Raw genomic sequence first — 25280 nt, 5'->3', positions numbered from 1 at the left:
AATCAGTGCATTGTTTTTTTCTTGTCATATTAGTGTATTCTCACTATTTATTGCTTCCACACTGGTTATAGTCACAATTCCTAGCACACAGCCAATCAAACAATCCTGATAAGCCAGCGAGGTTTAGCTGGTTAAGGGTCACTGACATTCATCCAATTTGCATCAATGCAAAATTTCAGGAAGTCCTTGAAGGTAAGTAAATAAATTTGTTCATGTGAACTTGATGAACTGGTGGTAAAGTTTGTGGGAATCTCTAAAATAAGGCAGAAAGCTTATTCGAGGTGGTGTGTCGCAAAGCTTTCCAATAGTTGTTCTAATAATATTCAAAAGAACAGCATGACTTCCACTGTAAAATGTGACTACAGCCATGTGACTACCATATTTTCATTGAACCTCACTCCTATCACAATCCATAGAGGTTTTACCTTATACAGTGGTACAAATTATTTGCTAATTATCCTCAAATGTCCAGTTTTCTCCATGAATGTAACCTGCGAAAAAGTGTTAAGTATAAACAACCAGTGCTCGTAATAACCATCTTTTTGAGAGAGCCATGGACTCAAACTTGGATTTGTTCCTCCACAATCCAACAACTTTATGTGTCTCACTTTATGGTAGTTTTAGTTTTGTGTCTCACTTCATTGTAATTTTAGGTTTATGGCTCTTTGTAAGACACTGCTTCCAGCATCAGTTTTGTTTTTGTGGTTTTGTTTTTGTGTGTCATTTGTGCCTCTTTGATGTATTTTCTGTATTTTGCTGTTGATTTTGGATCTATGTGGCGATTTTCTATCACTTTGTGGTACTTAGTTTAATAAATCAGTTCTATTGCAGTGTGACCCCTCCATCAATATTCTCTACTGGTTTATCCTGTTCAGGGTCACGGGGCGCTGGAGCCAATCCCTGTTAGCTATGGTTGAGTACAGGGTACACCCTGGACAGGTCACCAGTCCATCACTGGATGAACACAGAGAGACAGACAACCACACACATTCACATTCACACCGAGGGGCAATGTAGGGTTATTAGACTGTCAGAGGAAACCCAAGCACGCAGGGACGACATGCAAACTCCACATAGAATAGTCTCTGGACAGTATTTGAACCCATGAACTTCTCACTGTGAGGCAAGATCTTACCACTGATCCACTGGTTTGTGGTATTTTGTTTTGTTTTTCTTCTTTTTTTTCGTTCTTTATATCAGGTCTAAAGTTGTGATGGCAGTACGTCTCCTTGGAGACATTTCTTGTTGTGGTTTTCAAGTCACCTTGTTTTACAGTGTGTCATCTATTTGTGGTGTTTTTTGCTTTTGTAATCATTTTTGTTGTACTTCTTGGGTTTATGGTTGTCTCTGAATATTGTTGGTCTTAGTTTTGTGTTCCTTTTTAGTCTCTCTCTGTATTTTACAGTATTCTTGAGTTTCATCAGTGTTTTTGTGTTGCTCAGGGGCTCTATGGGACCCTGGGCTTCACAGCCAGTCCATTCAGTAATCTCTCTGCGGGAAGACCTTTTATTAAAACAATAGAAAGTCACAGAGGTGAGCCATCATTCTGTGTAGTTTATAGCAGCAGCTGAGTTTAGCGGGCTGTATTTTGAAAACCTGCTGACCGGAAGCAGACCGTCTCATCGCTTCCGGTGTCGCCTCCTTCTTTGTCTCCGGCCCGACACCGCGACACCAGGGCTCGTCTTCCCCTTTCACTTTAATTCTGAGGATATATTTACACATATATCCCTTATTTTTTTTACATTGAATGACAGTCGACTCTAAACTATTTATGCCTAAAAGTAAAGCGCCAAAAATGGATGACCTGGACTACAGTAAGTGGGGCTACTGAGCGGCTATTTGCTCTGGGTGTCGCGAGCTCGCTGCGGCTAGTTCATTAGCTCAGGTGTGATGGACTGATCAGAATCTAACGTCTACATGAAAACGACTGCTTATATTCTGCTTATATTTTTAGAGGGTTTTCATAGAAGCGTGAGTGTGTATGTAAATGTTATTAGGCTGAAAGTGAGCCACTTAGCACAAGGCTAACTAAACATTGATTGTTTGGTTGCGTGCTCGTAGCTAAGTTTTTAGCTTAATGGCTCCGCGACATTTAACTACTAAACCTGCCTCCGGGGTACAGAAAAAGTCGCAAATATGAATTAAGCACTACGTTGAAGCTGCCCAACCCTGTAATTGTGACACCGGCTGCTGAATGAGTGAATCAGACCATTTTGATCTGGGCTGTGGGCGTGGCTGCTGCCCTGTGTTTTGCAGAGTCAACGCAACAAAGCTTCAAGGCTGCAGCGTTTGGACTTTATCTCCATTTTCTCCTGCAGACCAACTGATCAAGCCAGTTTTATTTCTATGTTGCTGCTTAGAGAGGTGTTGAGAGTGATGCTAGTGGTGCTGCTGAGGTTTGATTTGTGTCCATTGCTATATAGAGCATGCATTTCTCATTGAATATCAGTAACTGCTGGATTAAACTGCATTTGTTGTGATTTTCTGTGTATATTGTGGATCATCATGGGTCTCGTCCATTGAGCAAAAGTAGTGAAAATAGAATAATCCCTTAAAAGCACAGCCACCAGAGTGAAAAGCAACTTCTCTCCAACTGGTTGATGTAGCAGGACCCAGTCTGTTGTGTAGATGTCTGTACATGGCTGTCTCATGTGAAGTGGAATTAAAAGTATCTTGTGTATAAATTGCAGGTACAAACAGGAATGTGATGGACTTTTATTACTGGTGTTTCGGTTTTTCCAACAAACGGACACGTGTTGCTTCACCTTAACATAAAGCACATTCATTGCAGTGTTTATTGAAAGTTTTCATTTTTTTGTCTGCTTCAGTAGCAGTCACATTTTTATTAAAATATCTCTTTCTGTATATGTTGATAATGGATTTCTGTGTATTGATCTTTATTGACAATGCTGGTTTTTGTTGCTGTGATTTACTGGTGACTGTGACTTGAAATGAGTTTCTTCTTTAGGTAATAATTCATTCATTCATTTGAGTAGACTGAGTAGACATTTTGTGGCTGGTTTTTTTATAAACTGCAGTGTCTCATGTGGGAATTGACCAAAAAAAGTGAAGAGGAATTTCAAAGCCTTTCTGAAAATCATAATAAGCATACTCTTTGTTATCAAAAAGCTATACTTATCTATATTTTCTTCTTTGTAATCAGCCTCTAAAACACCGCTCCTACATTTGCAGTAAAGTCTATTCTGCACACACACAGTGTCTTCATGCGTCTGCTGAACAGTCGATTCTTCTCCGTATGTACATCTCTAATAAAACTGTCAGCTTGTGTGGCGCTTGTCACAGTTTTGATGATGTAGTTTCATTAAAGATATAATAATACTGAGCAAATAAGACCATTTTGTGACGCTTGCAGCATATAAAAAGTCCCCCTCCCTCACTTGGAGAGCTGTGTTTTGCTATTATACTAAAGTTGGCTGCATGAATTACTGTTTTTACTGCATAACATTGTGTACGCCGAGCCTGGCTGTGCATGCCGTATTTGCTCACTGAGCAGCTTTAATGAATAAAGCAGCAGAAACCGAATGATTATAAGCATGTAACTACAGAAGGGATACTTGCCTCCTGGTTAATTTTGATGCATTGCCATTAATGTTCATTTCTGTGCATTGTTTGCAGTAATAATCTCATAAAGTTAAACAAATCACAGTGCTTAACTATGGGCAGAAAGTAGATGGAAATGTGTACCAGTCAAAGTGAATGACAAATGAAAATCCACCTACCTTGTGGCTGTAGTGAAATCTCAAGGGACACAGGTCATCACCGGCCAATGAAACGCATGAAAAGCATTTGCTTGGCCCTTTAAACCTAGACTGTCAAGCTGTATTATAGTTTCATTGATTACTCACATGTTTAAACTAATAATGATTTACTGCTGAGAGTTTACAGCAGTTGCTCAATGCCAAGAACGAGCTGATTTTCAATATTGTTTCAGTTAAATTGAACAGGCTGCAATATGGAGACTGAGTAGAGAAGATAGTTTAGAGCAGGGGCTTTAAACACATTTTAGTTCATATAAAGCCCAATTTTATCTTAAGTGGGCTGGACTGGTAAAATGGTGCCATAATGACATAAATTTAAACTTTTAAGTTTTTCTTTATAGTGGGGCAAAGTATAAGTGATGGAAATGTTCACAAAACGAAACAATTAGAGAAAATGACTACAATATCAACATAAAGCCAATTTTAATGAAACCTTCTGATGCAACCGTCTCCCACACTCAAAACCCCCAAAAATAAGACCTTGCATGCTTGTTTTTACAAACTCACCCTGACAACATGGCTTTGAGGCTAATGGGGTAAGCTGTCTTTCATGGCAGCATCACCGATATCTCACCTCGGCTCTGTGTCACGTTGTGTCTGCTACTATTAAAAAAAAAAAATTTGAAAATTATTTTTTTCTTTTAAATTCTTACAATTTGTTTGGTGGGCCAGCTCGGAGCCTCTTGTAGACTGTTTTCAGCCTTGTGACCTTATGTTTAACGTGCCTGGTGTAGGGTAAGCTAAGATTAAAGAGACCAGCTACAAAAGGAGTAAAACCACAGCCACTTGTCTCCCAGTGCGTGAAAAATCAAAAATAAATAATTTAATTTGGATAATCACTGATGATGACAATTGAAATGATTACAGAAACACCTAAAAATCTGATTTGTGTGAATTGTTTATGCAATGTGAATTATTTTCATTCCTCTTTGCTGACTTTAGTTATCACAGTTTCACTTTCTAGGTTCCTTTAATTCTCTGTGTCATGAGCTCTTTGAGTAACACACTCTCCTCTCACCGTGAGCAGCAGCTGTTCACTTGTATTGTGTGGGCATAGTGGCCACTTGATAGATGTGCAGCTGCGGTGGGGCAGAAATCATTCTTCTCCTCTTCCCCTGCAGTCCCAGTAGACCTGAGCCCAGAGGAGCGCTCGGAGCTGGAGGACATCCGCAGGAGGAAGGGCGTCCTGCTGCAGGAGATCCAGAGGCTCAGAGAGGAGCTGAGGGAGGCGATTCTAGAGGTGGAGGGACTGGAGACCAGCACAGAGGGCAGGTAATGGGGCAATACACATCAAGTCTCTGCTCCAAATTCAATAAGACATGGCCCTTTGACCGTAAACCTTTTTTTGAAGTGATGCTCTTTCACCAGTATTAAGCGGAACATTTGGAAGTGTAACTGCATTGCATGAAGTCTGGCATCAGGCCCTTTTTTTTTTTGGTCATGATCGATAAAGATCTGTATGTTGGCCGCCGCTATATAAAATTAATTCGTGTCTTTCTTCTCTGCAGTAAAACTTTACAGAAAAGCCGTCATGTGGCCATGGGAAGAAAGAAATTTAACATGGACCCAAAAAAGGTATTCCCTTCAGTAGTTGTACACGTCTTTAGTGTGTGTTTCTCTGTTTGTGTGACCCGGTGACTGAGTGCCTTCACGTGTTGCAGGGCATTGTTTTCCTGGTGGAGAACGAGCTTCTCAGACACACATCAGAGGATATTGCTCAGTTCCTGTACAAGGGAGAAGGCCTCAACAAGACGGCTATAGGAGATTATCTCGGTGAAAGGTGGGGAACGTTGGTGTATCTCATTTTTACTTTTCGCTGCTTCTTTTTTTCGGTCGTTTCGTGAATGTGATCTGGCTGTTGCTGTCCTGCAGGGACGACTTCAACATCAAAGTCCTCCAGGCTTTCGTCGACCTCCACGAGTTCACTGACCTCAACCTCGTCCAAGCCCTGAGGTAATCCAGGCCCACATATGGTGTTTTCTGTTTTAAACTGAGAAACAAAAATCCTTTGAAAGCTATCCAGTCACACTGCAGTGATTAAACCCACCCAACAATGGAAAGTCCTGCCCTTGTTATCACCTCAGGTTGAGGAGAGGAAAAAAATATTATGCAAGTGAGCAGTAGCGACTCTGTTGACGGCAGAATGTGTTCCCTCAGACGTGACCTGAACCTTGACCTGTTTTCTGCAGACAGTTCCTGTGGAGTTTCCGTTTGCCGGGCGAAGCTCAGAAGATCGACAGAATGATGGAGGCCTTTGCTCAGAGATACTGCCACTGCAACCCCGGCGTCTTCCAGAGCACCGGTAAACATCCACACACTCCGTCCCCTTCAGACGGTGCAGAGGCCAGAGAAATAAAAGTCTTATTAATAAACAAACAAAAACAAGGATAACACTTGTTTGTCACAGATTTGTATTATTTTTAATGATTCCAGCCTAATAAAATACAGTGCAGCAAAATATTCAAATATGTTAGGTCAAATGTATTCTTATCATCTTTTTTCAATTCTCACAATTAATGTAGAATGAAATGCTCAAAACATTTTAGTTTATGAGTGTAGAACTGAGAGTGTACTGAAAATACTATTACCTTTTCACTGATATTCACTTTTCTGAGACATGCCTGTATTTAGTTTTGCCCAATAGCTCCCTGAACATGTTGCTGTTTTTAATATGTTAAAATTGCTGCCCAAAGAAATGGCTACTAAAATATACAGAGAAAGTACTAAAATGGGATTCAAATTATGTCAGGAATGCACAAAACATTCGTCCGTGAAGTAAGAAATGCCGTTATCAGTCATTTGGAGAGATTACATTGTCGAGGCAGATCTTTCCAGTTGAGAGAGATTCTGTAATGTTCCATCAGAAACTGTGTTGCCGTTTCAGACCTGCGGTTTTCTAATAGTCACTACTTGGATTTTTGAACCCATTCTTGTTTTTGAATAAGTTCTTCACCACTGCAGTACTGTATAGTACCATGTTAACATGTGATGCCAATCCATTCACCAGATTTATCTTAAAAACATAAACAAAATAATCCCAGGTTGAATGTTACAGCCCTGTCGGTGTCGGGCTGCTACTCTGACAGATTCTGAGTGTTTGCTGGTCTGACTCTTCTGTTTAGACGTCTGCTATTCCTCTAAATGCAGCTTCATTTTCCTGTGGTTGTTTTTATAAGCTATCAGAGCTGCTTTTTGCCAAGTGAAAGTAAACAACAGTGGCTTCCCAGAAGGTGTGCACACAAACAAATGGCTAACTTCTTCCTAGAAATGAGCTATGAAATTAATCCACTGAGTCATGGAAATTATAAAACACTTTTAAAACCCACTTGTGTTTTTTTTTTTTTTTTGTATTTCCTTAAATTGTTTGAGTGAGTTATGTCCTTTCATGTTTTGTTTAAAGTCGAGGCATCTTGGGAGGTTTGACATCACACCAATAGCGGGCCTTTTGTTTTCAGAGAGAACGATAGGAAGAGGAGAAAGTGGTGTTTATGAGTCGGCTGTTCATTTACAAGCAGAGATGCGGACCAACTCTCCAACACAGGAGACTCCAGACTTCTGAGCATTTTTCCGGCCACAGAAACAGTTTGACAAAAGGTCACGGCTTTGTAGAAAACATCGAATCGACCCGATGCAGGGTGTTTCAGAGCTCCTACTACTTGAAAGTTCTTGTACCTGGTGTGAGAAAAGCCCCTCGATGTTTTGTCAGGTAGCGAGCACAGCTTATTATCTTGTCGTGGTTTTGCTCGTCTCTCCTTTCTGCAGACACATGTTACGTGCTGTCATTTGCCATAATTATGCTGAACACGAGTCTTCATAACCCCAACGTGAGGGACAAACCTGGAGTGGACCGTTTCATCTCCATGAACCGCGGCATCAACGAGGGAGGAGACCTGCCCGAGGATCTGCTCAGGGTACGACCCGGTGCTCTTCCTTCTCTCCGTCGTTCCACGTGCTTTATTTGCTCATTCCTCCATCTTTTCTTTCTTGGTTCTAGAATCTCTATGAAAGTATTAAAAATGAGCCTTTCAAGATCCCCGAGGACGACGGCAACGACCTGACGCACACCTTCTTTAACCCGGACAGAGAGGGATGGCTTCTTAAACTCGGTGAGACGATCGCCGCGAGGCCGTTCTTCTGTTTGCTGCTTCTTCCATGTTGGTCTTTAACTTTGCGCAGCCGACAAATCCAGTGTGTGTGTTAAAGTTGTCACTATAAACCGCTGCGAGTGGGATAGATTATATATGTATGTATGTATGCTATTGTGCGCTGTTCTCGTCTGTGGCTTCACGCTACGATGAAGCTGCCCTCCCGTCTCTGAGGTTTGCTGCCACTTTGACTCCACTTGAATGATCCGCTCACAGTGTTGGGGCAAAACACGCCGCCATAGCATGACGGTTAACAAGAGACTCGCTGTTGGTAAAATCAGACGGTTTTTCTTCTGCATGGCGGGGCCTGTGATCTTTGTGTCACTAATAAAATCTTCTCTTCCTCCTCCATGTCTCCCTCTCTCTCTCTCTTTCTCCATTCGTCCTCTAAATCCTCTGGTTCCTTTTGTCTCTGCTTCTTCCCTGCGATTTCCACCCTCTGCTGCTGCTGCTTGTTTATTCAGGAGGTATGTACTCACAACACTGTTGTGGTTTCAAGTTGTAGAAAGCAATGGGAGATGGTTTATTATTGGCACGCAGATTGTAGAGCAGCGCTTGTACTTGATGTTAAGAACCTCCTGACACTTCTGATCGCTGTGCTCGTGTTTCAGGGGGAAGGGTGAAAACCTGGAAACGCCGATGGTTCATCCTCACAGACAACTGCCTTTATTACTTTGAATATACCACAGTAAGGATTGTGTCTTCATTGTTTTTGTATATTTACTCACTGAACCTGATAAAGATGTTATCGTGTTTAAGTATCAACTTAAAATGGATCTTTCTACCAATAAAATAACAGCCTTACTTAAGTAAACCTGTTGCATTAAAAAAAAGTTAAGTTCATTGGACATTAGTTCCAGCTACTAAAGTTTCTGTGGGCTTTTTCACTCGTTACTTTATTTAGTCTGTTTTGCACCTGCAGACTGTGGGCAGTCTCCTCCTCTGCAGCTTTTGTTTCCACTGAATTTCTCATTACTGGAAAAGAAGAACATCTTTGATCCTGAAATATAACAAAGTCGTCCATGATTGTATTCGGAAAGTTACGATTAGTTCGGGGCAAAACAAACAACTGGGTTCATGAGATTCCTCCTTCCTACACAAATAGACTTTCTCTGGTTGAAAGCAGTTTCCATTTTAGTTAATTTAGCTTTAACTTAGATTCACATTCACTTTTCCAAGTTGAGTAAATGTTTAAGTGTTGCATATTTTTTTTACATTTTTCACCAACAGGATAAGGAGCCACGAGGCATCATCCCCTTGGAAAACCTTAGTATTCGTGAGGTCGAAGACCCAAGAAAACCAGTACGTCGGTTGTTTTCTCCGCACATTAGATTTATATCTTAATACTTTTTTTTTTTATTATATATGGTGTTTGTCTCTCTAAACTATTTCACCTTCTTCCCAACAGAACTGCTTTGAGCTGTACATCCCCAACAACCGCGGCCAGCTGATTAAAGCGTGTAAGACGGAGGCTGACGGCAGAGTGGTGGAGGGAAACCACATGGTGTACCGAATCTCTGCTCCCACACCAGAGGAGAAGGACGAATGGATTCACAGCATCAAGTACGTACGCCAGGAATAATATCACAGGACAACCCAGGAGAGCATACTGGAGCTTCTTTTTCTCACACTCGTTTCAAATCACATATTTCTGGGTTCTCAACTGGAAATATATGGAAGTTTCATGGTTTGCATTATGAGAAAAATAAACTATTTTGTCAATAAGGTGTTTTTTTTATTACTCATTGAGAGATGGATGAACAATTAGTTCATAGTCACAAGACCAAAACGTGGGTAGTTTGAGTTTTAACCTGAGTGTTTCCATCATTTGTCCAGATCGGCCGTTAGCGTGGATCCCTTCTACGAAATGCTCGCCGCCAGGAAGAAACGTATATCACTGAAGAAGAAGGAGGAGCAGCCGTAGATTGTGCACTTCATTTTCTTCCCGTCTTCCTTCGTCCCCGCTCCTTTCTACCGATCCTGAAAGTTTTTCTTAACCCCTTGTTTTCCCATTCCTCAAGCTCCTCCTCTTCCTATCACGAGGACTCTTTGCTGTTCTGTCTATCAGACTCTGAAAAGGCCACATGGAGCGAGTGAGGGGTTCCGCTGCTGCTTCTCAATATCTCCGTCGTTAGTTCCACTCGACGTCCTCGTCTCAATCGTGACCTCAGCGTTAAACCATATTCACACCGCTGCTGGTGATCTGAAAGACACGTTTTGCTCCTGTTTGGGCCTTTTTCTCTACACTCACTATACTTCGAGTGAAGGATTTAAAAATGCTGTGATCATCATCGTCCCAGGTGATGGTGAGTTTCAAAAAGTTTCACTTTTAACTTCCAGGTAAAGCTCACGTGTCTTTTGTTTACCATAAAAAAAACCTTAAAACAGCTTTTCACAACTATAATCTGCCATCAAACTGCTGCTTCTGTCCAAGACTTCTGGCGACTTTGAAGAAAGAAATGGCAGCAGTGTGTTTGCGTCACTTTTACAACAAACCTCCTGGTACTTCACGGCTGTTTACATCACATGCATGCCCAGTAGCAGACTCATTTTATCATGCGTGTTTGGAACACTAAAGGCAGTCAAGTGTGGATATATATATATATATATATATATAACAGTTATATCAGTGTGAATATGGACTTTATCACGTACCAAGCAGCGGAGCTCTTTCGCTTTTATCAATGTGGCCTGAATAAGACGTTGCCTTTCTTGATTGTGCGTACCCCAGACATAATGTGAATTCACTTTTGAAACACTAATGAATTTTCCATTTAGTTTTCGACGGTAAGAGAGGAGTGATGAATCAGCTGGAGGTGGTTTCAGATGACTTTGTGATAGTATTACATTTACGCAACTACGTCCCATACTGAGGTACTGTAAACATTATGTGAAGAACATTCTTACTGTATAGTTACACACAATTTATTGCCAAGTTACTGTTGATCTTTAAATACAGTCGAGTCGAGAAGCTCGTGTCCCTGCAGGCGGCATTTTGATTCAGCTCGCTGAGAAAGTATATATTTTCTTTAGCATGTTTTTTAACATGTGTGAGCAATAGCAGAGTAGAAAATCATAGATTGAAGGCTTGCTAACTACTCCTTTATAACACTAATACTGAGCAGTACTCATCATGTCCTGGCAGATGTTACATTACAGCATGCGACTCGCTCATCTCTCGCCGTGATAACTGTTAGAGCCGGTTCTGTCCACTAGAGGGAGTTCAAACCCGTCACAAAGGCAGCTCATTACAATGTACACTTTTTGTAAATAGATGTTAGCATATTTGTTTACAATACACATAGAAATTATTTAATTTATTCTTTATCTTTGGTTAAAGGTCTGATTTTGTACGAGCTACTGTATTACTGCATGTTGATTAAAAATGGAGTCGTCGCTTGTAGGTGCCGATGCATCTCTGATCATGCTCGTGCACCGATTTGAAAAGTGTTAGTGTTCCCTGTTGACTCGGAAAAATTTTATTATTATAGCTGATTTATGCTTAGAGTAAATTTTCCTGTTCGGTTGTAGCTTCTTTTAAAAATGAGATAATTAGGAGACATCCTGAAGTCTGATTTGGTTCCTGTTTTAGTTTTTTTTTTTCTTTTTTCTTTGAATGAATCGGACTCGGTAAAAGCACACACACAGATCAACGTCCAGTTCAAGAGCAAGAATTTACAAACTGGATTGTTTGTGAGTTTTCAGACAACAGCGATAGAAATAAAGAGGAACAAACAAGGAACACTAAGAAATGTTTGATTCATTATGTAAAGGTAAATGAACTCGGATGTAATGAATCATTTACAAGTTTTAGAGGTAGATTTGCTTCACATCCAGTTCATAAACCAGTGGTTTGATGAACTGATACTTTAGATGGTAGGAAAAACTAATTGTCCTCTGCACTTTATCTTTTTTTTTTGTTTGTTTGTTTTTAGCATTTTTGAGAAAATGCTTTTGCTCTGACTGATGCCACTCTGACACTCTTTAGCGCCCACTTGTGGTTACTACACACACTACAATATGCTAAATGATGAACTGTGAAAGAAGCTCCATTTTTAGTTGCACCAGTTCTTCACCAACATGTTTTCCGACCCGTGTTCGTGCTGATTTGGGGTCTTTGCTCTCTGATCTGCACATGCTGGATCGCATTCCTCCACACAGTGACTGACTGACACATTGAGGGAGCCTTCGTCTTGTTCCCTCCCTATCAAGACAGAAAAAGGCCGAACTTTCTGCTTCCAGCACAGGGATCGTATCTCGGCCTTCACTTTCTGGGTATTCTTGAAGTGCAAAGGTGCCAAAATAAACCTTCACATTTCCAGCTTAACACAACATCAAACACTGAAACGATCTGACTGAAGCAGATCCACTGTTTCATTTCACCCCAGAGCCACCTCTTTTGGAAAAAAAAAAAGTGTTTAATTTTGTGTTTATTTATTTTTATTTACTGTAAGGTGAAGATGGATAGATCATCTGTAAATGTAGCAAAGAGGAAAACTACAAAATATTGGTGCCAGTAAACTACTGTGTAACAATAAAAGGTAAACATGAGATTGTCGACTGCGTGTTTTCTTTTCTCCCGAGGTTTTGTTTTACAAAATAAGATGGATCAGGTTTTATTGTCACATCACCATCAGCGTGGTAATCATTAAACAGTTAGACTGTTCACCTCATGTGAACTTCACATTTTAAACTCAATAAAAACACGAGGCACAAAACATCCACACCTTTATTTACACTCTTCAAAGGAGAACTGACAGTGGCAAAGGTCTGACCTCTTTAAAAATCCCGGTGTTTTATAGTCTGTACAATTATAAACATGATCAAGGCCAGATTTACAAATACAAAATCCACAACAGTGCAGCATTTTTCCCACACAAAAAGGTAAAGAGCAATTACAAACTAATCCACTAAAAAAAAAAAAGGTGAGAAATGTCTGTGAATTGTTCAATGATGAAAAATGCATTTAAATTGTATAAAAGTTGCCATAAAACTAAATCAAAGATGCCAAAAGTATTCTGTCCGTTTACATGAGCCCTGTTATTTTCTAAAGCAAGAGTCAGAGTTCAAGTTGTAAAAGGATGAAAGAAACATCCAAATTCTGTTGGACAGGATCTTCAGCATGTCTTCCAGAAAGTGGAACATGGATCTATCTACGATACAGAGATTCAAGAAATTACAGAAAAGTGTGACACAAAATTCTCTAAGTTCTACAATTTCTTTGGTAGTTTAGCCGTATGTTTCATGGAAACCTCTGAAAAGAGAATCCACAATGGAAAGAGAAACAAAAAACGAACAACATACAATTTGTCACTTCACCACGACAGAACCCATAAGGTCTGCACACATCAGCACAGTCCTGACGGTACTATTAACAGTATGACAATATGTCACATACAGCACTTATCTGTTTAGAATAAAACACAAACCCGTGATGGAGAAAGGCCAGTAGCTAAGGCCCACAAGACCGCTAAGTCTCTACACATTGTAAGTACAAATCAATCACTGTATTGTGGCTTTTAGTTTAAAAAAAGATTATTATTTAGAAAAAGATGCACATTAACTTTAAATAAAGGCATTGTCTCTGAGTCTGGAGGAGTTTGTGCGACTTTGAGATTGTCCAGAAGTCTTCCCTTTTTAAAAATGTGTCTTCTTCATTAGTCCGTGAAGTCTCTAAATCAAAAAGAACATTCTCAAGTTCTTCCGCTTGGCTGTTTTCAGTGGCAGGGATCAAACGGATATCTGGCAACGCCTCCATGAAGCTCCACCTCCGCCTCGGACCAAGAGATGACGTCTCCTTTGAGGTGGCTGCTGCAGGACGCCAGGCTGTAGATGTCACCGGAGCTCAGGACGTGTGACCACATGTGCAGGTCCGACATCTCGCCCACAAACGACTGTGCGGCATCAAACCGCCCTCCGAGGGTGTCCTGGAGAGAGGAGGCACCAGAGGTTAAAGAGCGACTATTGACCTCTATAATGGCTCACAGAGGAAAAGCAGCTGTTAATAGAATATCTCTGACAAAGACACAGAGGCGACTTTTTAAAGCAGGGTTATAAAGGATAAGGCTGGATGGCCATGTCTGGCCTGCAGGATGTTAAATAACACAACGAGACCCAGAACTAAACAGCAGATCTGCAGAAATTCCCATAAAAATACAGCATCAAAAGCTTATTATCTGCACAAACAAGAGCCTCTACAAGGCATAATTCATTCTGGATGATATCTTTTGTTTGGTCATTTCTGCAGTATGCCTGTTCTCTGTATTCGCAGACGTTACCTGCTCCTGGCCCAGGATGAAGACTCCTCCGGGTTTGATGGGGTGCCAGGGGGACAGGTTCGTGCCGGACCCCCTCTGCACGCCGTCCTGGTAGGCCTCCCACTGCCCGTCCCGCGTTGACCAGGTCACACAGATGTGGTGCCACTTCCCATCGCTCAGAGACAGAGGTAACGTCACCGCCTGTGGAGGGGGAGGTTGAACCGGTGTGAACAACTCCCAAGACTTTCAACACAGAAACTACCCCCGAGTGAGCTTAACCAATGTGTTACTAAAGAAACAGAAAACTACCAGCTCCTTCACGTTGAACTGGAAAGTGTTTTACTTGGAAGTGGTCAGAAGTTTCAACCATAGCTACATTAATAATGTATAATAATAATACATTAATTGCTTAATAAACCACAAACACTGAATCCTGATTCATGACAAAGTGACTTCCCTATATCTCTGAGTGTGAGAGTGTATGAACTGTGTGACTGGTGTTGGCCGTCACTCACTTTGTCATCAATCAGCAGCTCCAGCGGGTTGTTTCCCCACTCGATGAGCACCAGCTCGTTGGCCTGTCCGGGTGCAGAGTAAGAAAACGGCGTTCCCATTCCGGGCCCGACGCCCGCCTTCATCCAGAGGCATAAAGTCAGAGCGAAGATCTCCTGCAGCAGAGTCCTCTTCACCCGGCCGTACATGTAGTTTGTCCTCATGGGGAAGCTGATCTGGAAGGCGTCAGGGCTCCTGGATTGTTTCCTGCTGGAGCCTGTTAAAGGAAACGTAGAAATCGGTGAGGCCCAAAGTGTGTCAGCTGCTCTCCTCTGGAGTTTTTAGTCTTATCGAACAATCAAACTAGATTTTGAAACCGACTGGAAACGTCTACCTGAGAGGTGCAGCTGGTTGAGCATCGTTTCCAGTTTATTGGAATGGAAGCCCGGCCGCGGCCCCGGCGCTCTGTACCCAGTGTGAGGGAGGTAACTGTGATCATCTGCTTCATTACTGTGGTGAACACCATCATCATCTTCTTCTTCTTCATCATCATCATGGTGGCCATCACTGTGGCCTTCGTCGTGATGGTCTGTGTGGTTACCATCATCATCATGATCGTTGTGGTCGTCGTGGTGGTCGTCGTGGTGGCCGTCACTGTGGTCGTCGTGGTGATCGTCGTGGTGGCCGTCACTGTGGTCGTCGTCCGAGTGCTCGTCTGAGTGTTCGTCATGGTGGTCGTGGTGATCTCCATCATCGCTGTGGCTGCTGTCATCATCGTGGTGGTCCGCCGGGCCACTGAGGTGGTGCAGCTGCTCCTCCAGAGTGTCGATCTTCCTCTGCAGCAGCTCCTTCAGGGAGCTGGAGTATGCAATGGAGGTGTTCCTCTTCTGTTGAGGAAGGTGAAAAAACACTCAGTTGAAGTGTTTAAAACAGTTGCATTGACACAAACTGCCTGAAGGCCCAAGAGGATGAATGTTTGTGGGAATTTGTTAATAAGTTCGTCTTGTCAGAAGCAGCAGTTCTTCTACTCTGTAGTCATTGTGTCTCCTTGCATCCACTCCTGCCTCTCTACCTCTCAGGTAATCCAGGCTTTGTCCGGGTGCGTGCCCTGATTACTAGACTGTCAAGGGAGATCACCATAATTACTGCTGATCTTAGACCCCCCCCTCCCTGTGCACATGAGCACACAGACACTCTGCACAGCCTGACATCTGTCTGTGATCATGATCTGGGAATACAAGCTGCATGACAAGGACAATTAAGTGCACAAAGAAAATCAAAAGTACCCATAGACTTTCACATCTACACAAGAACCTAAAAGACCCTCTCTCTCTCTCTCTCTCTCTCTCTCTCTCTCTCTCTCTCTCTCTCTCTCTCTCTCTCTCTCTCTCTCTCTCTCTCTCTCTCTCTCTCTCTCTCTCTGGGACTGTTGTGGGTCCCCGGTGCCCACTGAGGGACGTCAGAGTGACTCTCCTGCGAGTGGATTTATGTGATTAAGTAATTCATTGTTCTTTGTCTAAAGTACTTAGTGGAGATACCACTTTGGGACTTGATTACTCGACAACTAAGCTGGCGAGGAGGACATTAATGTGTCCAAACAGGAAGAGCCTCATGTGGACACACGACACGTCACACGCCTCCCTCTGTTTCCTCCTCATTCATCAGCCGAGGCGTAGCGACTTCACACGCTTCTCCTTCACCTCAGCCTTTCTTTCTTAAGTTTGTGCAAAAGTTTGCCTGTGCTGCTGCTCACCTGCAGGTTCTCCAGCCTCTCCTTCAGCGCCTGCAGCATCCGCTCCATCTGCTCTGGCGATGATGTGACGTCCCCTGGTGCCACATGTTTATCCTTCCCCTGGTTGTTGCTGCTGTGCCCTCCATCCAACCGTTGCCCCCCCACGGAGGGCACAGAGGGGTAGTGCGGCGAGTCCGGTATGAGGTTGCTGTTTCCATGGTGACCCTGCCGGTTGCTATAGTGCCCATTGTCGGCATACGCATGGTGGCCGGTGGCTCCGGTGTGATGCGAGTGTGAGTTTGTGCCGTGGTGGTCGTCGTGCGGCGACACGCCCCGTCCAAAGCTCTCGCACAGGGCGAGCTTCGCCGTCAGCTCCCTGATGGTCTCCCTCTGGTCCAGGATGGTCTCCTTCTGCTGAACGAGACTCTCCCTCAGGTGGAGGATGGTGGATTTGGCCTCCTCACTCGCCCCCCACCAGCCAGCAGGAGGGGCACTTTGATGGCCCGGTCCACCGGGCCCTGCTGCTCCGGCGCTCGGACCTCCCGGGGGGAAGCAAGAAGGGTTTGCATCCACAGGAATTGGGGTGCACACAAAGCGTGGGTGGGCTCCATAGTCAGGCCCTAAGCTGGCAGATGCCGGGCAGAGAAGGAGCGAAAGTAAAGACAAGTAGATGAGGAACAGCTGTGGAGATTGAAAGTTCCTCATGATCCTCATCCACAGTTCAGCAAGAAATCCTAAGAAGCTTGGCTTGGATTCAAAATGGTAGATGCCCGTTGAAGTAAAGGTTGTGCTGACTTCTGTGTTCCAAACGAGGCCTCAGGGTGCAAAAAAACAAAAACAAAAACCTTCTCACAATAAAGTATCCGTAAAGGAAATAAAATACTTTTCGTCTTTTCTTCTTGAGAACTGTTTTATTTGTGGATTACGCCTCTCTGTCACCGAGGAACAGGAAGAACCTGGGAAACAAAGCATTGGTTGTAAGACGAAACAGTAGAAAACCATTCTTACAGGTTGGACACAATATTGATCAGATATTAACATGAGCTCCTGCACAATGAAGCCGCTCCAACACAACCCTGTATTTTGTAATTGTTTAATTTTCTATAGAAAACAGACAGAAATCTCATAAACGTGTATTATTTTACATTTTCACTCATATTGACCAAATTTTGTTCATCATGCCCAGATCACACTGATTCTTCTCAGAGGAGATGCAGACAGATTTCATGATTCTTTAATTCGCATCAACGTTTCATGATAAACCTCAGCAAGAGAAACAACCAGAACTCCCTGGCGGCAAGCAGAGAGGCCAAGTTTAATACGAGACTTTTTAAATAAAACATGTAGTTACTAATCTGATCTGTGTGGTCCCGACTCATAAAGTCAAGCTGACCTGTAACTGTAACTTGTCCTTCATTATGCAGGGTCGGCATTTCGAAATGGCACACACGTGATGTGGCAGCTAAACCTCACTGACCACCTGTTGCTCCTCGCAGTGACCAGTGTGTGTGTGCGTGTGTGCGTGTGTGCGTGTGTGCGTGTGTGTGTGTGTGCGTGCACCCAGGGGGGTTTCATACATACATGATTTACTGTATTTTATCAATAATGGAACAATCTGAATAAACACACAGCAAATCTTTAGGTCAAGGGTCAATTCTGCTTTGTTCAACCTTTAGACTGATACTCCAACATGTAAATCGTTTGATGCTACAGAAAATGGAGAAAAATAGAGAAAAATTAGCTTGAAGTTAAGTGTCTTTGCAACATGTTTGTCTTTTTTGTCTTGATGCGTGATTGCTCTCTGACAGGCTTTGCTCTGTGTCGTTCAGTCCCGTTGTGGTTTGCGGGGCTTAGAGGAGAGACAGATGGTCGAGGCAGAGACCCGTGTCACACCCAATCTCTACCGTTTAGCTCCGAGTTTATCGCCCACAGGTCAGTCAATTAACCTAATTGCCAACAGTTGTTGTGCTAACTTACTGAGAGATAAGTGGGCCTGTGTGTGTGTGTGTGTGTGTGTGTGTGTGTGTGTGTGTGTGTGTGTGTGTGTGTGTGTGTGTGTGTGTGTGTGTGTGTGTGTGTGTGTGTGTGTGTGTGTGTGTGTGTGTGTGTGTGTGTGTGTGTGTGTGTAATCTACCATGGATACCGTAGTCATGCAGCAACATATGGTCGAGGTGGATATTTAAGCAGTGTGATTAATCTCAAATTAAAAACTGACAACTGCAGTTAGACCTGTGCTTAAACCTCAGAGCTCTCCGTTTGTAAACAGACAGCGATGAGGTTAAAACTATGAGCCTTAAGGTGTCACAAGCTCGGTGCCAACGGTGTTCTATCCAGTGTGAAGATCTCTTTAAAGATGCTGAAACATTTAAGCAGGAAAAAACATCTCACGAGTAACCCTAAACAGTGTTGTATGTCAAGTGAAGTATGAATTCAGTTTATGTACGGATGATAGAGGATTGTACATCCATTCATTAAAAGCAACATCTGTGTATCTTAAACTCTTGCGACAAATCCTATGAAATATGTTGCTAAGTTTTTTAATTGAAAGACTTTTCTCATCTTATCAGTAACAACAACATAGTATACTATAAAGGCTCATTTGTTTTACCTCCAGCACTGTAGTGACTTGATTTTATTCTTTGAAAACAACATAGATTTAGTTTATTTTAGAAAGGTTTTCATGTGAAGTGCTGGTTGCTTAGAGGTCTCGGGCTCCTGACAGTACAACATGAAGGTTTTCATTCATGTGCATCTGTTTCATGTGTGAATATAAAGTAACACTACTGATTTCATTGGTTCTTTTCCAACATCCCGCTGACATTATGACACACTGGTACAGATTTAGAGGAATACATGTGCTCTGCATGTGTGTCAGTGTGTCTGAGGCTCGTTGATTGAAGGTAAATGAACATTTGCGTTCTTACCTTTGAGTTGTGAGTCCACGCTGTCAGGCTGCCTCCTCACTGATCAGACTGGGAGAGAGATTTACTCCGGAGGAGAGCTCAACTCTTTCTATCCCTCCTTCATTGTCTCTCCCTCTCTTTTCTCTCCTCTCCTCCCCTCCTTCTTTAGAAGGCCACACCTCTCCTCCTGTCAGACTTTCTGGCCCCTTCTCACCACTTCCAGCTATACATGTGTTTGCTTACGCTCTTAAACATGAACCCTCGCACTCTAAATGTACATTTACACTTTTCTTTAAAATCTGACCTAAAATCACAAATCATGTGAAGGAAGATATCATTTTTTAATTACCTTTATTTTAATGACACATTTACAAACTTTGAATCATCTTATTTAACAACCATAGTAACCATCCTATACATGTAGAGCAATGTTGGCTTGTGTTTTCAGTTCATTCGTCCATCCATTCTAGGACGTTGACCTTCTTCTCCTTTTTATATACTCCTACCTTCAGAGTCGTCCAATCTAGAGGATGTCTTGTCACATCTTTTGAATGAAGCTCTGAAATGATGTCCAAAATGGACATGTTCCACAGTTTCAACATCATTATAGAAAAAGAAAACACATATAATGTCATCCCAATCAAATCTTTGACACAAGAACTTATTAGATGGATATATTTCCTTTATAATTTGAAAGTCACTCCTTTATCGTGTCCCCATTTTGCTTGTCTTTTCACCAATGTATTCCTGTAGAATCATGACACCAGTGTGCAGGTAAAACATTTCTAATCGACTTCGCTGTCTAATTTGATATCCTCTATACATAGTGGCCGGGAGGATAGAACTGTCGGGCTCACTTCCTCCGGCACACGTCACACAGCTCACCTAGATCTCTGCACGGGACCGATTGATTGGCCTGATTAATTCCTCGTCTGACTGGCTGCCAGAGGAGCAGCAGCAGGACGGCAGATGGCCGCCGTGACGTCGAAGAAGATCTCACACACACACACACACACACACACACACACACACACACACACACACACACACACACACACACACACACACACACACACACACACACAAACAAACAATGAAGCCGGCCTGTTGATTATAGAGCAGACACTTCTAGTTACATTAACATTAGATAACAGGTTCAGACAGGCTGGCATATGTTGAGCACCTCTTCTGTCTCGTGGTGTGACAAAACCAAAGGTTAGTGGGGAAAAACAAAGACACTCAATGGTGACTTTATTCCTATTGGTGCATCTGTAAAAGTTAGATGATTGTTGGAAAGTAAACTGTGGTCAGTCGCACATAATAACTTAAGTGTTTCTAATGTTTATTGCTGAATTTTAATTTATTGTTGTGATGAAAAAGCCAGATTACAAGGAATAAAACAAAAAAATGGCTGAAAATGTTCAGTTTTTGCCTATAAATCTTAAATACAGGTGAGTATCACTGAGAAACATGAACATTTCTATTGTTTTTTATATATATATATTCTGAGAAGTCGCTCTAAGTGCTGATTCTGAGTTGTTCACTTCATAAATTAAAAACTGCCTACAACAAAACTGTTAAAAGCCGAGATAGTGATCCATCCATCTGGATTATTTTCAGCTGCCAGATGAAAATCTTTTTCAAATAACTAAATGGAAAAACAAAAACAAAGAGATTCCTAACATGTCCTTCTGGTTAGTTTGCGCCCAGCGGGAGGATTACAGAGGTGATCTCCTGGGTTAATACGGTGAGGAGTTTGTGCCCTGGCTCTTGACTTGTGCTCTGTCAGCGTCTGGCCACATCTAAAAATGACCAAGCTGAGTTTTCCACCACAGCCTTCATTTGACTAATGAATCATCTGAAGTAGAACTCTGACGTCCTCCACACACATTCACCTCCAGTCTTCGCCCTGCTTTGGGTCCACTACTGAGCTGAGATGGGTGTTGATACTTCAGACTGCGATGATGCGCTTAAGTCTATCAGCGGCTCTGAGTTGCCGCTGGTCCTGCAAAGTTCCAACTATTTTAGAGTGGTGGTGTCGTGTTGATCCTTGTGTTGAAGCCATTTTAGCATAAAGTGGTTGGGTTGTCTGACTGTTGTTGGGGCTCTTCTGTACTGTGTGTTTACTTGTTATGCTTTGTGTGTGTGTCAAAATAATCAGTACAATTAGTTTCAAGGGTGCTATAAGAAAAAACTTAGATGCAGAAATTTTGAATTGATAAGTTCTCAAAATGACTGTAGAAAGCAGTTTGTTATATCCGCTGTGTCGCCCAGTGATTATCACAAAGGACACGTTTAGCTGTGAAGCAGCTCTTTAATATTTACATTTACATCACAGCGCTTCACTTTGTCCTGATTTTCTAGTTACAAACTTATTCCAAAAATGGATTAAATTAATTTTGCCTCAAAATCCCACCCACCCCTATGATAGAACAGAATTTCTCTCCATGGTTTGTTTGGTAGAGCGGTCGTCCAAACTGCTCCCAGTGGATGGACGAGGCACCTTGCATGGCAGCCACCTCCATGTGTGTGAACGGGTGAACGGTGTAAAGCGCTCTGGGACTGCTCATGCAGTTGCTATATAGTAAGTGAAGTTCAATTACCATTTGATCTTAATACAATATTTTGTTTATTCAATTTTAATGACTGTGAAAAAACTTTTTTTTTTATTTTTTGCAAATGTATTAAAAGAAAAATCAGCAGCATTGACAGCCTCTTCTCAATACTTTGTTTATGCAGCTTTGGCAGCCGTTACAGCCTCAAGCCTTTTTTTTTTTTTAATATGATGCCACAAGCTTGATCTTCCTATCTTTGGGCAGTTTGGCCCATTTTTCTAAGCAGCACCTCTCAGGCTCCCCCAGGTTGGATGTGAGGTGTTGATGCACGGCGGTTTTCAGGTCTCTGCAGAGATGCTCAGTCGGATTCAATTCTCGGCTCTCGCTGGGCCACTCAAGGACATTCACTGAGTTGTCCTGAAGCCACTCCACTGAGCTCTTGGTCGTGTGCTTAGGGTCGTTGTCTGACCGAAAGATGAACTGTCGCCCCAGTCCGAGGTCAGGAGCGCTCTGGAGCAGGTTCTCATCCAGGATGTCGCTGTGCTTCGCTGCATTCAGGCTTCATGTTTGAAGGAATCCAGGCAACGCTCATCACCAGGCCGGCATGGCGGTGGCAGCATCATGCTGTAAAGATGTTTTTCTGCGATGAGAACAGGGAGACTCGTGAAAATAGAGGGAAAGATGGCATTCACATCAAAGAGTTCAGCCTTCATCAGACCAGAGAATATATTCTCATGGTCTGAGAGTCCTTCAGGTGCATTTTGAGAAATGCTGCCATGTGTCTTTTACTGGACTTCTGCTGAGAGGGTTGTACTCCTGGAAGGCTCTCCTCTCTGTACAGAGGAGCACTGGAGCTTTGACAGAACGACCATCCACTTCTTGTCACCTCGGACTTAGGACTAGGACTTAGGCCCTTCTACAGTGAATGCTGTGTTCAGACAGCCAGCTCCAGGAAAAGTCCTGCTGGATTCAAACTTCTTCTTTTTACTGATGATGGCGGACCGTGTTCATTGAGACCTTTAGACCAGCAGAAACGTTTCTGTATTGTTTCAGAGATTTGTGCCTAAAGACAATCTTCTCTCTGAGGTTTACAGATCATTCCTTTGACTTCCTGCTTGGTTTGTGCTCTGACATGCAGTTAACTGTGTTACCTTATATAGTAAGATAAATGTCCAATCAACTTTTTTTACCACTGGTGGACTCTCATGAAGTTATAAAAACATCTCTCAAGGATGATCAATGAAAAGCAGGATGCAGCTGAGATCAATTCTGAACTTCATGATAGAAATTTTTTTTTTCACTGTCAATATCTTCTGAATGCTGTAAGAAAATATTAATGGTTGCCCTCTTTTTCTAGCCTCAGTAGATGGGAGAGGCGTTGGTCAGTCATCTTTTTTGTTTAATAGGTCAACGGGAGCCGAGTCCTCCTGTCTGTCAATCTCCTTAGCGTGTGTGAATTAAGCCCCGACCAAGTGAGCAGACCGGCACAAACAGCTTTGCGGCTCAGATCCAAGGACACGAGACCAGCGACGCTCCAGTATCCCCCTGAAACAACACTGAAACTGCTGACCCAGAACCGTGCAGAGCTGTAGCAGGCTGCTCTGATGGGGACAGGACGTGATGTCCAGTCTCTGGAGAGGAGGCGAGCTCCCACACAGCCCGCTGCTGCAGGTTTCTTATCAGTGGAGATTTGATTTGGTTTGCTCATAGTCGACACACTGTTAGTGGCTGGAGAGTTTGTGAATGTTTGTGAATGTGGTCAAAAGCAATGAGTTGCAGTGATGAAGTTTCTACTGATCTGTAACACCTCAGTGGAAAATACATCATCTGGTGGATGTGCTTGAATGCCTCAGGCAGAGAGGACGCCCCATCATCGCCCCCTAACGGAAAACACTTGCAACTGCAGAACAATAGAGCTGATGATGGTATTGGAAATTACACAAATAATTTGGTATTTGTAAGATCGGTATTAACGTTATCAAGCTCAAACACGAGACATGTGTTGGCAATGTGAAGTAAATATGTTATAGTCCCATTTACTATTTCTTTGAGCAGGTTAAACGTGACATGTGGGCAGCACGCGAGAGATCTGCTGCCCTTTAGTGGTGAGAACTCACTAATGCAGCTTTCCCTTTTCAACTCAATCTCAACGTCCTGTCAATCATAACTACTGCTGCTGCTTTATTAATGCTTCAATGGACTTTGTAACAATGTTACATACATGTTGTAAGAAATATTTTGAAATATATTATACTTGAAAGTGAGGGTTTGGTATTATAGCTCCAAACAATCTCTTTAGATTTCACCTCATATATAAAATTGTCTTAATTTATCAGAATTTTTCAGATTTTTCAATAATGCTGTTATATACACATCATAAATACGTTTCACATGTAAGCACATTTTTATTGATCTTTGAATCTTCCTCAATTATTTTTGTTCCTTAATTCGTTTAAAAGATGTATAATTTATAAGTGAATATGTTTTTCACTGTAAATGGAGCTGTTTCCAACCTGATATTGCAAAACAACAATTCTCAGATAAATATAAGAATATTTCATTTATTTCAATTCCAATTATAACATAACAAACTGTATATTTTTCTTTTCTATTGATCCCAGCATTTAACAATAATGTCTGATGATTAAAAAGAAGGAAAAACAAACATGGGAAGGTTCTGCATTTATCTGAAAAACACTACTTGGTATGAGACAAGTGTTGGCACATGCAGTGCCTGAGGGTGCAATGTGGTTCATGCTCTGTGAGAGAGACTCATCTTCCCACACTTTGAAACCCCCTAAAGTTGAGCATTTTTGTATACTCTACATGTTAAACCCAACGTGTTTAACTTCGACTCCTCTCAGACAAAGTGATGCATAAAGCCAGGTTTCAGACGGTTATAATAAATTACTCAAATCTAGGAACAGAATAGTGAATTTGAAGTAATAAAAGGCGGCTGTATATGAGGCGGCTCTCACAGTGTAGTGTTTATCGAAGGCTCTGTGCCGGGGTTACGGCCCTGCTAGAGTAAACTTTAAAAAAAAAAAGTGCAGCACTTGTGTAAATCTATTCCCCCCCTTGTAGTTGTTGGTCACTTTTTCCACTACTTTAAAACTCTGCTTTGTTTCACCTTCATTTCTTTTTTCTTTCTTTTTTTATATGAGCCTTTAATCTCTTGCTCAGTTTATTGCAGTAAATGAAAGGACCGGCTGTGTCCGTGCAGGGCCTCTTCCTCCTCCTCCTCCTCCTCTGTCCCTCTCTGAGAATGGGGAGCAGGAATGTGTGATGGGCCGGGTGTATGTAGGCCAGTGATAGGCCTGCAGAGTGCGGCCTCTGTCTTTGGCTTAAAAAGTTCAAGTCATTATTCTCCTGCTGCTGCTATTCAGTCGAGGTCCCGTTAGCTCATTGTTATTCCGG

General features: G+C 42.3%; 2 protein-coding genes across 2 annotated transcripts; one reads left to right on the top strand and one right to left on the bottom strand.

The window, feature by feature from the left end:
* Positions 1-1747: 1747 nt before the first annotated feature.
* On the top strand, positions 1748-9961 carry cyth2 (cytohesin 2; the record flags this gene model as incomplete). The annotated part of the gene is made up of 12 exons (XM_080470845.1): positions 1748-1814; positions 4901-5051; positions 5288-5354; positions 5441-5559; positions 5652-5732; positions 5969-6081; positions 7542-7690; positions 7774-7885; positions 8536-8612; positions 9155-9226; positions 9333-9487; positions 9761-9961. 12 exons carry the CDS (start codon positions 1748-1750, stop codon positions 9846-9848), a joined length of 1251 nt encoding a protein of 416 aa, XP_080326971.1. The 3' UTR covers positions 9849-9961.
* Positions 9962-11538: 1577 nt separating this feature from the next.
* Positions 11539-19456, bottom strand: LOC308114101 (neuronal pentraxin-2). The gene is made up of 6 exons (XM_080470749.1): positions 19330-19456; positions 16427-17361; positions 15068-15560; positions 14697-14950; positions 14203-14382; positions 11539-13851 (listed from the first exon to the last, which is right to left on the bottom strand). The coding sequence occupies exons 2-6, from the start codon at positions 17117-17119 to the stop codon at positions 13642-13644; spliced, it is 1830 nt and encodes a 609-aa protein (XP_080326875.1). The 5' UTR covers positions 17120-17361; positions 19330-19456; the 3' UTR covers positions 11539-13641.
* Between the last annotated feature and the right edge of the window lie 5824 nt (positions 19457-25280).

This window comes from Lipophrys pholis (genome assembly GCF_963383615.2).
Source record: "Lipophrys pholis genome assembly, chromosome: 9".
Classification (NCBI taxonomy): Eukaryota; Metazoa; Chordata; class Actinopteri; order Blenniiformes; family Blenniidae; genus Lipophrys; species Lipophrys pholis.
Note: the sequence above shows the minus strand (reverse complement) of the source record. Positions and strands in the feature narration are given on the sequence as shown.

What these genes read in the sequence shown, in the direction of transcription:
- LOC308114101 (XM_080470749.1), bottom strand. Translation starts at nt 17,119, where the DNA reads ATGAGGATCATGAGGAACTTTCAATCTCCACAGCTGTTCCTCATCTAC. An exon ending in CAACCAGCTGCACCTCTCAG is followed by an intron (nt 14,951 to 15,067) that starts GTAGACGTTTCC and finishes TTCCTTTAACAG; the next exon opens with GCTCCAGCAGGAAACAATCC. An exon ending in TCATCCTGGGCCAGGAGCAG is followed by an intron (nt 13,852 to 14,202) that starts GTAACGTCTGCG and finishes TCCTCTCTCCAG; the next exon opens with GACACCCTCGGAGGGCGGTT.